Source organism: Camelina sativa, chromosome 14, assembly GCF_030686135.1.
Source record: "Camelina sativa cultivar CO46 ecotype springtype chromosome 14, ASM3068613v1".
Taxonomy (NCBI): domain Eukaryota; kingdom Viridiplantae; phylum Streptophyta; class Magnoliopsida; order Brassicales; family Brassicaceae; genus Camelina; species Camelina sativa.
Window position 1 is genome coordinate 10,610,250 of NC_141893.1, and position 17,161 is coordinate 10,627,410.

At 33.6% G+C, this 17,161-nt stretch overlaps 3 protein-coding genes and 1 pseudogene across 3 annotated transcripts; all 4 read right to left on the minus strand.

The window, feature by feature from the left end:
* Nucleotides 1–539: 539 nt before the first annotated feature.
* Nucleotides 540–4,094, minus strand: LOC104741047 (glutamate--glyoxylate aminotransferase 1). The gene is made up of 14 exons (XM_010461816.3): nt 3,681–4,094; nt 3,201–3,376; nt 2,982–3,047; nt 2,778–2,895; nt 2,606–2,687; nt 2,422–2,509; nt 2,179–2,337; nt 1,898–2,071; nt 1,674–1,805; nt 1,512–1,577; nt 1,363–1,427; nt 1,188–1,279; nt 948–1,104; nt 540–859 (listed from the first exon to the last, which is right to left on the minus strand). Exons 2-14 carry the CDS (start codon nt 3,315–3,317, stop codon nt 730–732), a joined length of 1,446 nt encoding a protein of 481 aa, XP_010460118.1. The 5' UTR covers nt 3,318–3,376; nt 3,681–4,094; the 3' UTR covers nt 540–729.
* Nucleotides 4,095–7,004: 2,910 nt separating this feature from the next.
* On the minus strand, nt 7,005–9,339 carry LOC104743484 (tryptophan aminotransferase-related protein 1). Its single transcript, XM_010464557.3, has 5 exons — nt 9,196–9,339; nt 8,509–8,812; nt 8,013–8,296; nt 7,441–7,730; nt 7,005–7,356 (listed from the first exon to the last, which is right to left on the minus strand). Exons 1-5 carry the CDS (start codon nt 9,300–9,302, stop codon nt 7,157–7,159), a joined length of 1,185 nt encoding a protein of 394 aa, XP_010462859.2. The 5' UTR covers nt 9,303–9,339; the 3' UTR covers nt 7,005–7,156.
* Nucleotides 9,340–11,046: 1,707 nt separating this feature from the next.
* Nucleotides 11,047–13,777, minus strand: LOC104741048 (uncharacterized). The gene is made up of 8 exons (XM_010461817.3): nt 13,052–13,777; nt 12,873–12,967; nt 12,672–12,775; nt 12,490–12,590; nt 12,296–12,399; nt 11,770–12,213; nt 11,563–11,694; nt 11,047–11,456 (listed from the first exon to the last, which is right to left on the minus strand). Exons 1-8 carry the CDS (start codon nt 13,301–13,303, stop codon nt 11,273–11,275), a joined length of 1,416 nt encoding a protein of 471 aa, XP_010460119.1. The 5' UTR covers nt 13,304–13,777; the 3' UTR covers nt 11,047–11,272.
* Nucleotides 13,778–15,616: 1,839 nt separating this feature from the next.
* Nucleotides 15,617–17,120, minus strand: LOC109128667 (F-box protein At2g34280 pseudogene; annotated as a pseudogene).
* Between the last annotated feature and the right edge of the window lie 41 nt (nt 17,121–17,161).

Consider the following 17,161-nt stretch of genomic DNA (forward strand, 5'->3'; position numbering starts at 1 on the left):
TGATGACATATCCATCTCTTTATCATATTGCATTTGAAGTATTTGTAGCTTTGTGTGTTTTAATAACTATTGTTTTCATTTTTTGTATTTTTAAAAAATTAGTTACGAATATAAATTAAAACATAAAATAAAATTATTAACAACAATTTATGTATTTTTTAATTATAATTTACAATTAATCAATAATTTTATTTTCTATAGTTACAAAATTAAAAAAAAAAAAAAAAAAAAAAAAAAAAAAAAAAAAGAAGAATCTGAAATAAAATTGGTGGTATAAGGTGTTTAATTTTATTAAACAAAATTATTGTAAAAGTTAAAACTGAAATAAGTGTTGAATAAGGAGGTGGAAGAAAAAAAAAAAAGATGTGGAATGTTAAAAAGAGAAAAAATGGGTGTTTAATCTTTCAACCATCGTTATATAGTCTAATAAGGTTTCCTTTTTTCATACGACTTTATCACATTATTTAATTATTGAAAATTTAGTTAAAATTGCATAATTTACAATTTTCACATTACCACACACACAAAAACAAAATATATTATTGCCTAAAAACTTTTCATTCCAGTGAGATAAAGATCTTAAATCGATTCCAACTGAAAATAGAAATAGAGAGACAAATAGAGAGAGATAGAGTTTAGAGAATATGACAAGTGGAAAGAGTAGTACTACAGAGATTTTAGCTTTTTAAGAAGTATAGCAGAACACAAATAGATGTTCAGAAGAAGTAATCACATTCTGGAATAACCAAAGTTATTATCATACTGAGTCATGAAGTCGTCGTTGAACTTCTTGAAACTATCCATGATCTCTGGCATCTCTTCTTCTGCTGGTAGGATCGTTGTCCTCAGATGGAACACGCTGTCAAAAATCCACAAAGGGGAATGAGTTTATATAAGAAGAGATCAAAAGAGCTAGAAACGAAATCATATTTGGGAGATTCTTTTACCCTTCTTTCTGTCCAAATCCAGAGCCAGGGACTGTGGAGATTCCTGTGGCTTCTAAAAGCTTGAGACAGTAGAAAACGTCTGGTACTTTTCCGGCTTGTTTTGCGGCTTGGAGGGCTCCTGCTGGTAACCGTATTTGAGGAAACGAATACATTGCACCTAACATTTTACACAAGAATCATCAAGAACCATATCCACATTTCTACACTGAACAGCTTCTAATGCTTTGTTTCTTTAGCTACCTTCTGTGAAATTGCAGACAACGTTCTTGCAGCTGTTGAATCCATCAGTCATGATCTTTGCTCTTCTTCTCAATGATTCAAGTATCCCCTTGCTAGAGAATAAAGCAAAAGAGGAATTTATGATTCAATCCGAGGATTATGATCATCGACCATGAGTTTTGAAGCTTATGTATACCTTTCACGAGCGAACTGGTCATATGAAATGTCTCCAGGCTTTGGAGGACTAACCATCAAACCCATCTGCACATGTCATATCACTCAGTCAGAACATGCTGATGATTTCTACAAAATCAAATCCTCATTACAAGAAGACTTTCCACTTACAAAGATCTGCGCAGAGACATTGGGGCTGAGGGCAATTGATGCAACCTTGTATATCTCCTCAACAACCTGCAAAAAAAAAAAAATTATATTATGATTATGTTTGACACATTGATAGCACATAACATAACTAAACTACACAAAGGTTTAAGCGTTAAGACAAACCCTGGGAGGGATATTGGTCATCTCAAAGTATCCACCTCGCTGTCCACATTCTCCCCAATATCCTTTAGAGACGGTGTGGAAGGATACAAGCTGAACTTCCTTGCTGAATGGTGAACCCATATCCATCAAAACCTATGTATTTTTTCAAAGAATGATCAAGTTAAAAGGAGGATCATAAATCAGGCAAAAGTTTCAAAAACATGAAAGAGAAGATAGAAGCTGACCTTCTTGGAGCTGATAAAGGGACGCTCATCCTGGTATATGTTCTGCTGATAAACTTCGTCTCCCAGAAGAACTAATTTCTCGTTATAACAGAACTTCAATATCTCTCTTAAGTTAGCTTCGCTTAGACACTGACCAGTTGGGTTCCCAGGGTTAATGATCACCATTGCCCTTACCTGTATACCCATTCAAGAGAATCTGTAACTGGAGAAAGAAAGACATATGCATCTACGCTAACTGCATCATCTATGATTGCAAGAGTAGAAAGAAGAAGAGTACTTACTGATATCCCCTTAGAACGAGCCTGAGCAACAGATTGTCTAAGGTTGTTAACATCAAGTCCCCAGTTTTCAGACTCATCAAGATAGTAAGGAACAAGAGTACCACCTAACAGTGATATGGTAGCTGAGTAGAGTGGATACTGTGGAACCGGAACTAGAATCTGCCAAATGGAAAGAAAAAAAACTTGTAAATGAAATGTCAGGGGTACATTATAGCAGAAAGACCTCCTAAGACAGAGCATTACCCCGTCTCCATCACCGCGTATAACACAATTCAAGATTTGCATCACACCTTTGCTAGCTCCATCAGTGAGAAATATGAGTTCTGGATCACTGAAAAATAAAGAAGCAGAAGGCCTAAGCTGGTGGTTTGTTTCTAAAATAAAATATATCTCATTGTGCAGGAAAAACTGAAATGAAAGCAATCACCTTGGATACCCATCACGCCGTTGGATGAATTCAGCAACCTCTTTCCTAACTCCTGGAAGGCCTCTTGAGTCACTGTAAGCACCTAATGAAACAGAAAAAGGCAATATAACTAACTTTTCTGATTCTCAACACTAATCTACAAATCATAGATGGGCTCATAAGGTCATCATACCTAAACCGCCTGAAGTCAAGGAAAGATAATGTCTAGCTCTTGCAATAGCATCAGCTGGAAATATCATTCCAACATTTGGGTCCTCTAGGAGAAACGGAGCTTGACAAAGCGCAACCACCTGCAATTTGGTTGTTTCTTTTTACTATTGAGGCTCAACCTAGATTGGAGTCTGTCTGGCAGTCTAAGAATTGTCTATACACATACCTGGCGAGGAAAAGTCAACGGCTTCTGTCCTAAAGCATGAGGGTTCCCAACGTTTGTGAAAATAATCTGTTATGTAGCCCAAGTTAGGAACTGCCAATAAACTATAGACAAATCAAGTGCTAAGATCCACAAGTCTATCTAAGGCTCCTTGTTAAGTTTTCATAAGCTTGATAACACTATTTGAGAGTAAAGGCACAAAGATAAGTCAAAACTGATTACCTTTTTGCCTTCTTTCTGAAGCTCAGAAGCTCGGAGATAGAGTTCACCTCTGACAGCATACTGACACTTCTTGACGTTTTCATTCAAAGAATCGTAGTCTAATGCCTTGAGAGCCATTTTACTTTCACTCAAAAGCAAACACTAGCTCAACCTCAAACCTTATCAAACACACTCCTCTACAATTGGAATTATGTGTCAGACAGAGTTTATCTAAGTTTACATCAGCAATTGGAACCAGAAAGCCAGATTGGATTAAAATAATCGAGATCATAACTAAATCAACAGCTAAAAATCCATAATTTTATGGATTTTAATTAACCCCAAACACACACAAAATCTCAAAATCATTCTCCAGAACAAATTCGTAATCATAAAGGAAAAAAGGCGACGCCTTTTCAAAAGGGTTAATCAGAATCATTCAAAAGAAGAAGAATTTGATTAACGATCGATCTAAGAAGAAAGAAAAACCAAATCACAGACCTTCAAACTCAATGCTGTGACCAGTGACCCTCAAAAAGTCTATCTGGAGAGTCACGTTATGTTCCACAGCCAAGGCAAAGAAGATAGTGGGGGAGAGTTAAACTATTAGTGTGTGTGTGTGTGTGATTTTTAAAAATAATAATATTTGTGAAGCAGATTACAATTGTGTGTCTGACATGAATTTGGATCATTCCTCAATCCAATCATGTGGCTTTACAACAAAGGAAGCAGCATAGCCACTGAAAATAAACGAAGACGATTTATTAGACAAAAGTCAGTGCACAATATATATCAGTCGTGTCTCGATTTTAAACTAGGAAGACAGTTCTTAGGAAGAAAAAAAAGAAGCAGATAAATCGGAAGAGGATACGTAAATGTGGTGGAGATTCCAAACGAAAAAGATTGTAAATTTTTTTGTCATGTTATGTGGACTGTTCTTATGTATTTGGGACACGACCAATAGGGTCGACCCATGTGTCCTTAGTTTTTGTTTCGGCCGCGCCGGTTTGTGTTTACTAGTGCAAATCTCTTTTGGCCTCATGGCTCCTCGTACTCTCCAAAAGGCTCAAGTTTGTGTTCAAAAGTTATTCAACACTTCATGAGAATTCATTGTTTACATGATTAAGTAAGTTTAACCTGAATCAATTTAAGAGAACTCTTTTGTGATTAATAGTATTTTGTAACTGTAAATCAATAACAATCACTATTTTCGAAATTTACATTTCTTCATCAATAACCAATAAAAAATGCATTACAAACTAAGTAACATAATATATATATATATATATACTAGATATACTTACAGGCCAGATGTTTAGTGACAAGTAAACACAAAGATACCTTGAAAAAGATTACATTTAGTGCCCTATCCAACTTCTTTCAATTAAATATTGAGTCATATTAATTTTACATAATTACAGATTCTAATGACTCCTCGTTATTAGAATATTGAGTCATTTAGTGCCGGTTTGTGTTTACTAGTGCAAATCTCCTTTGCCTCATGACTCCTCGCACTCTCCAAAAGGCTCAAGTTTTTGTTCAAAAGTTGATTCAACACTTCATGAGAACTCATTGTTTTACATGATTAAGTCAGTTTAACCTGAATCAATGTAAGAGTTGATTAACATTTACTTCTTTTGTGATATATAGTATTTTGTAATTGTAAATCAGTAACAATATTTACAAAATTTACATTTGGTCATCAATAACCAATAAAAAATGCATTACAAACTTAAATAAATATATATATATATATATATATATATGTATGTATTTATGTAGTTTCCACATAGACTAAGTGTAGAAAAAGTATTAGATCATATACCTCTAGGTAGTCAATGTTTATGACATCCTAGCTAAACCCAATAGTAAGGGTTAGAACTAAATACATACATTGGCTTATTTTATTTTAGCAAATATTTATTTTTTTTATCTAAAAATAAACAGTAAAAAACCTCAAGATTCTAATTTGTAATGTCAACATGTTGACCATTGCTTAATTTGCAGCAACATTGGAGCCCGCACCACATTATAAAACAACATACATTTCTATGAATCTTCTCAAGTCGAGATGATTAGTGTACTTCAATACTTGATTCATTGTCAAGTCGAGAGGGTTAGTGACAAGTAACCAAAAATATACATTGAAAAAGATTACATGTAGTGTTTCATTCAAGCTCTTTCAATTAATATGGTGGTTCCGTTGATTTCAAATAGACTATAATTTGGTAAACCAGATTCTGAAGAATATATCATCTACTATCGGAAGATTTGGTCAATATTAATAAGTGAATAATTGAGTACCAATTTCAAACTTTAAAAAAATTAGAATGCCTTTTATTTGAAAATAAATCTTTATTTACTGATAAGATATACTTTTAATAAATCTTTATTTAATGCTATTAAAAACTAAAATTATATTTTGGATCAAAATTAAATTTATATGTTTGCATACATATTGAGTTTAGGTGATGCGATATATATTTTTAAACAATCATAATATGATCCAAATTATGTTTTAAACAAATAATTCAATATGAATATATATATGTATATTTAAAAAATCATAAATATATATTTTCATTTATATTGAATTTATTTGTAAATATATAGATTTTGGTTGTGTAGAGATAATTTAGCATATTTATTTCATTATTACAATCATAACAACTAGCTACAAGAAAAAAACAATTTTAATTCACCTAATTAGCTTTTACATATTTAAAAATTTTCGAATCAATTATCCTACTATATAAAATTGAGAAGTACAAATATGAAACAAATCTTTTAAGTGTAAAAAATTATACTGTCATGCCATTGGTTTTAAATAATTATTAGTTTTCAAAAAAATAAATTATTTTCTTCTCTCTAATTAATTATGGAAATAATTTTTAAAAAATATAAACCAATGAGAATTTCAAAAACTAATATTTTATATCCAAGTAAAAAATATGATTATTTTTAATAACTTGAATTCAAAGATTTTGTTAAGATTTTAAATTATGATTCTCCTATCATCTTTCTTTTATTTTATTTACAAATTGTTTTAAATTATCATATAATACTTATGATTAATAAATATGTAAATTTGTTTCTGCATATGTTGTGATTTGAATTTTTTTTAAACAAAAATATATTACTCAATCTATGAAAAAAAAATGTGTGTTTTAATTTTCCACATTGGTGGGTTGGTAAAACTAAATTTATGTGGTTGATATGTTAATAAATTTTATTTGCTCACAATTACAACATTATAAATTACTATTTCAAAATTATTTCACCAAATAATGATGCAAATACAACAAAAAGTAATATTAAACTGTAATAGACATCAAACAATTAAAATACTGTGATATTCTAAAATAATTAGTATTCTAGATTTACCGATCAATTGTAATATTAAAAATAAATATTATCTCAAACAAAATAACTTTTGAAAAGAACAATAATTTTTATGATTATATTATTATTTAGGAAAATGTTGATTCGTGCTTTACATCATGGGATATCTACTAGTGTAAAATTAATTTTACTGTCAAAATTTAAAGTAAATTACCCGAACCAAGTTACAATTACAGTATTCCTTTAATCAGAAATTAACAAAAGGTATTAATAACAGTAACATTTAAATGTAAATAGTAGCTTACAAAAAAAAAAAAAAAAACTTATGAGTATTCAGCCTTAATAGTATTAGATGTTACAACAAATTTCTTTCACATAAAAGTTTCATTTATTATGATACTACCTCTAGTTTCACGAACATCCCTTAAGAATTAAGATCTTGTTATTAGAGTTGTGGATAAGGGAAACAAAAGAGAATCTAACTTACAGTTTTCAATCCTTCTTGTTTTATTTATATTAACGATTAGAACCAACATTGAATTCTTAATTCTCATAAGATAAATTAAAATATAGTATCCAACATTATACTATAATTATTATTTTTTTAAAACAGTACCAAAATATCAAACAAAAAACTAAGGCACGATGCATTTGAGATCCTTGATGGTTGCGAGTCTGTGGAGAAAGCCGTCATAGTCGTCGTCGCGGCTAAGCATGTTGACACGGACGTACTTCTTGTCACAGCCACATGCGTCCCCTCCTCTCGTCAAAACCTTTTTCTCCTTTAAGAGACTTCCCAGATCTCTTTCCTCTTTTAACCCCAACCACGCAAACGCTGCATTAACAACCCAAGTCACTAACTAACCGACCGTTACAAAATCAAAACATAAAAAAAGGGTTTGTAGTTTTAAGTACGTACCCGGAGAAGTGGAGATGGTTTTGCCAAAGAAGTTGCAGAAGGCTTGAGGGTAATTAGGGAGAGTGAATGCGTCACCGGACTCGACGATCTCACGTAGCCTCTCCCACCGTGACTTCATCTTCTCGTATCCATACTCAAAGAAGCTCTCCGACTGTGTCCGACAGGTTTTGGTCAGTTCGTTGAGAATTGTGGTGGCTCGAGTTTGTGACTCCTTCGATACACCAATGGAGTTTACTGTTAAGTATTGCACCATCTTCTTAGCCACCTCTATGTCCTTCACTAACGCCCACCTTCACTCCCAAACAAAAACATGCATATTCATTATAACAAATTAATCTTGACAAGAAAACGAACATGATTTAGTTGTTGACTACGAAACAAACAAGGCAGTGGCTTCGTGTAAGTGTTTATAGTTAAACAAAAAAAAAAGTGTTTATAGTTTCTTTCAAATAAATAAAAATACACACACACACACACACACACAGCTGAGACACACAAAAAAAAAAAGACGACGTGTAAATAGTTAGTTTCTCAAACAAATTGTTGTTATAAAGTGATTTAGTTAGTCTCACCCAATACGTGACCCAGCGTGGCCAGTGATCTTGGAGAAGGTGAACAGCATAAGGTCGTGGTCTTGACGACGAGTGATGGGAGTGTAGTGTGGCCAGTAATACGCGAAGTCGTGGATCACTTTCCCACCCTCCCTACGGTGCACCACCGGTTCTCTCATGGTCCCATCAGGGTTGTTCGGTGAGGTCACCATCTCTATGTACGGTCCCTTTTTGTCGAAAGTCCTTGCGTCTCCTTCCCATTTGTATAGCTTCGATTCAAGATACGATGCCTCCTCCACGTATGTCTATAATAAAACATAAAAATAAACAAAAACGAACGTAAATAATTATTTTGGTTTCTTTGGAGGATGTAACTATGTGATATGCTCAAGAATCATGTCTTACTCCACAACCCAAAAATAAAAATACTTTGTGATTTGTTAATATCTTAAACATGTACACCAAATCAACTTGATGCATGGTTACGGGACTATAGGATCAGTGAGTAAGGGCTTACGGAGTAATAAGGAACCGCTCCAACGATGCTGACAGGTGTGACCTCAGAGAGCGACGAAAGTGCAAACAAAGCGGCCTGACAAAGCTGTGACGAGCCAGTCCCCACCACGATGTAGCGTTCCTCGGTAGCTGCATTACCTATTGTACCATGCAACGCCTTGATCGCCTTCTCAAGCTCTGGCTCTAGGAACCAACACACGTTCTTCGTATCGCTGAAGTAACTCATCAGATCCCATCCTGGTATCACTACCGTAAACCTGTCCGTCATCTTCATCCAATATTCTTGGAACGCCGTCGGATCTCCTCTGTAAAAAATGGACGCAAGCAAATTAATTTCTTTAAAACAAATCCATCATGAATCTCTACGTCAAGAGGTTTTGCTTTGACATGTAATTAGATTTTCTAAAATATTATAGATTATAGAGTATTGTTTTTCAAGTATGAAATCGCAACGTTTAGCGTTTTTCATCAAAATGTATTTGTCGATCATAAAAGTCTTACAACAAATACAAATTAAACAAAACAGTTTATGTATAATTGTCTAGTGAGTCTGAAATACAAATTAAAGAAACACCTCATCTATGATTCTTTGTTAAAAGTTAAAAACAAAACTAACAAAGAATTGATTCTGAGGAAATTATTAATTATGCAACAAAAGTGAGTTGTTGGTAGAAATATAAACACATACCGATCAAGGTTGATGATGACGTCATCTGACAAGCACTTGTCCTTGTTGGAATCACTGTCTGATTTCTTCGAGCTTTCAAACCCATTCATCTTTTCCATGCCCTTCATGTTTACTCTGTTGCTGGCTATTGTAACAATGTGTAAGAATGCTAATGATTGGAAATCGTATGAAGCCTATTTATAAGAAATGGTACAGCCAACTCCAAGAAATGGAAGGTAAAGTAAAAGACTTGCATCTTGTGACAGCTATAGAAACATATGCTCCAATTTTTGTGGTCAATATTTTTTTATTCAACACTTTTGGATCAATATGTAATCTCATAATCATGTTCATGCTCCTAACTGCGCCAAATGTCATAGAGAATCTATCATAGTTTAGACAAATAAACCAATTTAGGCAAGGAATAGTCAATAGAATATTATCTAGATACTTTATTTCATTTAATTACCATTTAAAGAGTTAAATATTTGTATTTAAGTAATAGAATTTCGAAGTCATATACATTTCACGTAAAAGATAAGAACACAGGTTACTCTAGTATTATGTTCCCACGTGTTTAGTTATATCGTTTACTTTCACTTCTCTTTATAGTTTTGTTCTTACAGTGAATTTGGAACAAATTAGTTAAGATATTTTATGTATTTAAGATATGTAGAACTGTGTAATTGAATTAATCGTGCAAAGGAAGTTTTTGTAGAATACAAACTTGATAAAATTATGTGGTACTGTGTATATGTAAATATGGATTGTCATATTTTTCCAAAATATAAAATTTAAATTTAGAATTTAGGGTTAATAATTAAGTTTAAACCTCTCGTATTTAATTATACATATTCTTCTATTTGACGAAACCATTGTAACTTAAAACATTTTTTTGTATTTAGATATATTTATATATACCATGTAATATGTTTAGCTATAAATGAAGTACTACAAAAAAAATTAATCATCATTCAATTATTTAAATTATAAATAATAAAAATAATAATGACTCATTTTTTTTATTAAATCATAATATATAAGTACCGTCATTGAATCACATGAAAGTTTTAAATTAAACCATATTAAAATATATTAGCGTCGCCACTCTATCACATAAATTTTTTTATTAATTAATCCATATTTAAAAAGATATTACACCGTCATTTTTTATTTGTTAGTGCCGTCATTGATATTCACGGTGTCATTTTTTTATTTGTTTGCGTCGTCATTGAGTCACATAAAAAAAAATTATAGTGAAAATAAATTGTTGCTAAAAAGATATAACATTAAATTTAATATTTAAAATTAGATTTCACTTATTAATTATAATACATGTAAATGTAACAGAAAGTTTTCACCCTATTAAAAATATAATTTATAGTATATCATTAAAATTATAACTACTACTATTACTATATACATAAAAAAAATAAGCTTACCACATCTTTGTAGTTTGGAATTTGGATCATAAAAGCAATGCTTCTACAATGTTTATAGTGATATAAAGTAACATTATTTTTAAAATAAAATAAAGAAACTAAAAATGAATCTATGGATATATAATATATTAATGTCCAAAGAGATTGTATAAGTTTTGATAATAATTATTAGGAGATTTAAACGTTACTCACTTTACATGCACATCCTTTACTGCGTGTCAAACGAGTAGTTAAACGTCAAAACTAGGCTAGCTTTACACATGTGAGATGCGACGAACGAAAAACAAACTTGGACACTATCACCACCTCACATAACTAATTAGAGGCAACCCTATTGCACATCTACGAGACTACGACTTAGATAGACCAATACTAAAGCACAGCAATACGAAAAACAAGACTTTGATCTGACAAATCCAATATCCTAAACTTTTCTTTTATCTTCGAATGAGATGTCATCATAGATAGTGAACACTGTCTGTCAATTACAAATCCTAATCCAACAATATTTCGGTTTGGATCATAAGACGCTGCTCAGAGTTAGGACTCAAACTAAAGGAAACCCATATCTAAGCCCATAACATCAATCTTGAGCTTTGAAGATTCTTATTGTAACAGACAAAGCTATACATTTGTTGATCACATTTTTGGTCTCTCTAATCTTCTTGGTCTCCCCTTGACTGGTGTTGAGCTTCGTTAGGCAATGTCTGTTGAACCTTCCTGAATACATGTTTCCTGCACCGCTCAAAGATACTGTCGTAGATAAAATCGAACTCCACACCTGCTCGCTCTCGGTTTATAATGAACATAACATGATCTGCCTCCACGATCTTGTAGTACCTGAAACATTCAATAAAACCCGGTAAGCCTATTTATCTTTCTCTGAATCTCCAAGAAAGCTCTAATCCATGTCAAATGTAATGGTTACAGCGAGAAGAGGACTAACCAAATGCCCGGTTGTAGCGGGAGACAGTCTGAGTCACTACTAAGAATGAGACTAGAATGTTCAACTGGAATTCGTGGGTGAGTCATGGATATTGTGTTCAGTGCTCCATCATTGTCCTGCCAATCTTCATCTCTGCAATACCAAACCAAATTTAATCAGATGATTGTATATAGCTTCGCTGGTGATACAAAGTTCAAGGAAATTTACATGTATCCTTTATAAGGCAGAGGAATGTCACGAGGAAATTGCCACTGGCTCATCTGCCACACGCGGATGAAAAGCAGAGGATGTATTCCCATCACACCTGATGGAACAGTCATCACTCCAAGAGATTTTCTAGTACGTTTAGTCGCGTAGCTAAAGTAGAACGTGTTTGGGAAAGTCTGAAGACGAGCATTGAGCTTCATCGATCCTTGGATTGAGAGGTCAGGCAAGATCCAATCTGCAGATGATGCAAAAGGACCTGCATTGCCAAGAAGAAGATCAACTAGGCCACGTAGACCTGTCTTCTTTCTCGACATGTTGAAATGGTCGAACCCGAAGTTGTAATAGGATTTGAGCCAAGGAATGTCGATCCAGTCATACATTATGACTCCAAGTTTGCATATCTGAAGCAGTGATATAGGTTTCAGGGACTTCCCATCCTCCGGCCTAACACAATTATATACACATTTTGGATTACAAATCGTTAAATATTTAGCTAAGAGGTCAAGAGAAGGAAGTGAAAACTCACTGTATCCCATCAATATAGGTTCGAGTAGTCCCGTTTAACGCTCCTGACAACGATGTTAAACTCAACACCCAGTTCTCATTCGTGTTCTCATAACCCTCAAACATCTGAAACCAACAGAACACAAGCAAAGAAGTTCAAAAACATAACAAAATCCTGCTAAATCAATTGATAAAGTCTATAGGCAATCAATCTACCTTGTCAGCAAGCATTTGCTGCAACACACGAACAACTTGAGCACCAGCAGAGTGACCAACAAAGTGAATAGGATGATCTTCATCCCATTCTTGGTATTCCCCTAAAGTAAAATTCAACAGTTCATCAGCAAAAGAGTGAATCTTTAAGTCTACTTACAAAGAGAACACATAAAAGTCAAAACCTTTTTCATAAAAACGACCAAATTGAGAGTGCCCACAAGCTTTACTGTGATCTTCACCATAATCAACTAATCCACCTTTCAAGTAATAAAACAATTCTCTTGCCCTACAAAAACATCCTTCATCAGAAAAAATTCACCCTGAGACTAAAATCTCATAACAAAATCCACCAAAAAAAAAGATTGCAACTTTCTCTTTTTCACCTATCATGTACACTAGTCAAAGATCCCAAATCAGGCACCAACACTCTCTCATCCTTCTTCTCTGCTCCAGCAAAGTATGATAAACCACCTAATCTCTGCAATGACAAATCCAATTAAACAACCAAAAAAAAAAAAACCCTTTCAATGTATGTAGAAGGACAAGAATGTTTCGAACTTACTCCTTTCCCAAATCCGAAAATCCCATGAACCAAAACAATGGGAGTCAAAGCATTGACGTCTGTCGTCTTCTCTTGGTCAATTCGTTTGATTTCAACGGTGGCTTTGGGTTTGAAGATTGATTCAGTCAACGTCTGAGTGAGATCACCGGCGACAGCGGAGCTGAATATGTAAAGCCCATAAACCATATGAACAACAGAGCTAACTGATAGCTCTGCTACCTGTATAGCTGATACCATCAACGACGGAATCATCCTTTCTTAACCAAACCAAAACCCAAATCTTTCGTCTCTTTAACAATTACCCACAAGCAAATCAAAATCAGAAAAAGAATAAAGAAAAAAAAAATCAGTCTTTTTTAAAACCCAGTAATCAAAATCTGATTTTTTTTCACAACAAAGATTGAACCAAATCCCAATTCTGATTCTACGGACCCAATAAGAAACTAATTTGAAAGAAAGAAAGAAGGAAGAAACCCTAACAGAGGATGCTCTGTATCAACATTGAATTAAAGATGATTCTTCTCTCTGTGTAAAAAAATGGGTTTTTGTTGTTTTTGGCTCACAAACACACACAAGTTTCTCGTTCACGCATGAAAACAAGCTTTGTTTACGGGCCAATGAAAGACGCACACGTCAATTTCATATTTTTGCTCCTTTTTGTGTGTTTTCGTGGTTGATGCTTTCTTGTGTGTATGTATGTGCAACGTGTGCATATTTTTGGGAAGTGGGATCCATTGAAAGATATGGTGAAATGTTTTTAAAAATATATTGTCTGGTTGGTATAAGTAGGAGGAAGTTGCTGAACTGTCAAGTCAAATTTTACATGCATACAAGTTTCCGGAGTATCCTTTTTCTTGTTTCGTGAAATTTCCAATTAAACTTTATTTTGTGAACCATATTAATTTAGTTCTACACACGTCCACCCTTCTTTATTATGTTGACACTTATTTATACAGAAAAAATGAAAATTCTCTATTCACAATATAATATGGACTATTGTTGTGTGTACTTGTAACTTGTGTATGCTTGATTTTTTTATTTCTCTAGGATTAGTATAGTCAACTTCAGCTTGTGCCAAAGACTTGCCTAGAAACTTCTTAATAGATTTGTCTCCGGAAAACAGCCAATTCCCCTAAACTTAAATGTTTTATCGTATTCATACAGATTTTTGGACTGTACCTAAAACTACATGAACTTAACTAAAATTTGAATTTTCCACATGAATTATCGAAATCAAGTCAAAACTATCAAATCAAGTAACAGTGTTACTGTTCCGTTAATATATGATGACTGGATACCACACTGGACCCAAACGACGTCGTTTTATTGTTTTAAAGGAAAAAAAAATCAGTTTATACAGAATAGGCAGTTGAACCCGTGACCTCTAATACTCACGACAAACCATAAAACCAGCTGAACTACCATAACTTCTCATTAAAATATGAAATGGACAAACAAATATATCTAAGATAATGCAGAAATTATAAAAGAAAAGGAAACCCTTTTCTCTACTTTTGTTTTCTCTTCTCCGATAACATTGCGACTGTGACTGTTGATTTTTCATGGAATGGATCAAGAATTGGGATTTTTTGTTAGTTTAGATCAAAATTGATTAAAATCATGTATAAAATCCGATCCTTAATAGCTGAACTTGATTTTATTAAAAGAATTGTAACTGAAATTGAATTGGGTGATAAATATTTCAGTTCTTGACATCCTAATTTGAAATTAACCTCTGCAGTTGATATATGACATCCTAATTTGAAATTAAGAAAAATTAATCGTCATAAATATCCTAATTGTTGAAGACGCGGCTAAAGAAGTGTGTAGAAACAAGAAAACGAAGATCGGGGGAGAAGAAAGGATAAGCTTTTATTTTTCTTAGTTTTTTTAATTTGAATCGTAAATGTATATATAAGTATATATATATATATACCGTTTGCAATTGTACTATTTGTTACTATAGTTCAGTTGCTAAATCGCCTGCTCACGTGCGTTAGAGTTCTATGGTTCGATCCTTGAGTTTTTGAAATTTATTTTCCTTCAGTTTTTTTCTTAAAACAATAAAATGACGTCGTTTAAGAGTCCAATGTGGCATCCAGTCATCATATATTAACGGAACAGTAACAGCGTTACTCGATTTGATGGTTTTGGCTTGATTTCGATAGTTCATGTGGAAAATTCAAATTTTAGTTAAGTTCATGTAGTTTTAGACATACTCCAAAGATCTGTGTATGAATACGATAAAACAATTAAGTTAAGGGGGAATTGACCGTTTTCCCAGTTTGTCTCAGGGTGACTGCAAGGTATAATTACCGGTTCAAAATTAGTATAACAAAGAGAGACAAGAAAATTTGTGGTCTCTGTCTAAAATAGGTTTTTAAAGTTTGAAATTTCACAATCTGTGTGAGTGAAAGTACTTTGAAGCAATTAATGAGTTTACCTAAGCAAAGATGACTCATGCAGATGAACTGCCCACGTGATTTTGTTGCTTTGCACTTGTTATATAATAGGTGTGTATATATATAATTAGCTCAACCCCACAATAATGATGCACTGTATATCTTTATCTTATTTATTAGCCCTTCATCATAGATAAAAACTACAGGCTACTTTTACAATATAGAGATCAAACTCTGGAAAAAAGAGAGGATATATGCACTTGAGTTAGTTGTGAAAACTAAACCATATGATCCGGTTTGGGGATCATGTAGCACCAGTGAATCACCACAATCACGTTCATAAAGCAGTAACTTGTTCTTCCCCAAAACTGTTAGTGGCCTGAGTGCATATTCGTGGAACCCAAACCATTGAAAAGTTGAAAGCAGATCTATCGAGTATATTTCATCCCATGCCTCCTTCTCTGCATTGAAAGACCATATCTTTTGCTTGGGCCACTTAACCTCGGACACACACAAACAGTTATTCAAGTTGCACATGACGATATCTGTATCAGAGTCGTGGACAAAAGGAGCTTTGGAGATGACTCGGAAAGTTTCCGTGCGAAGATCGAAAGATAAAACCTTGGTTTCACCCTCACATATGGGGCGGTGAACCAATGAAGTGAGCTATCTGAATATATAGGACACTGAGCAAAGAGAATCCTATAAGGAGAGGCAGGGACTACGAACCTCCAAGCGTTGGTGCTGAAGTCAAAAACTTCACATGTAGTGGCGTTTTCAAGGCCTAGCTCGAATGAGTTATATAACCAAACCGGCTTGTATATGCACCTGAATTTGTCTTTACCGAATCCAAGCTGTGGGAAAGGGGCAGTGTCTTTGTTTTGTTTCCAAGCGTCGAAAGTGAGTAGTTGATAGCTAGATAAAGGAAAAGTTTGATGCCATCTAGTGGTGGGATTCACCACAATACTTGAATTGTAGAGATCGTAGAGGCATATCAGACCGTCATAACTACTACTACAAACTTGGTACACTTTGTTCTCCCAAGGAGTCGGGATCTTGACCGAAACTGATGACCCGATCACTAACGTTCTTAGAGACTCTACGACTAGATGATCAACAGTGTTATCACCAACGGACACCAAAAGGACATCTGGATCCTGATGTGATTGCCTACGGATCAACTGTGTTTCTTGGAATTTTCTAGATTCTATTATAGATCTCCACTGTTTCGATACACACTTGAATCTCAGGAGAGGTTTAACCGCAAGCCTCTCAAGAATATGTTCAAACACATCGTAGGGTAGCAATTCGATCCATACTAAAAAATAGATCAAGGAACAAAACCTCTTCAGATGATAGTTTCTTCTGTGCTCGTAATAAGCTCCTTGGTTCCTCCAATATGGCAATATATATCCGACTCTTCTTCTATTTTCTCTTTATAATTTAGAAAAATATAAATAGAAAAGGAATTATAAGAAAATCAATCACGTCATTATCGTTCCACTTTAGGAAAGGAAAATTTTCATACTTAAAATACCTATGAAAATTTTGTCAAAAACAAAAAAGCACAAAAAATTGAATAAATCTTTCAAAAAGATAATTACTGATCAAAAATCAAATCATTATAGGATGGATTACTACAGCGAGATTGTTTGCACAAGACCCATCGTGATAGCAAGATATAAAGATTTAATCAAAACAAAAGGAA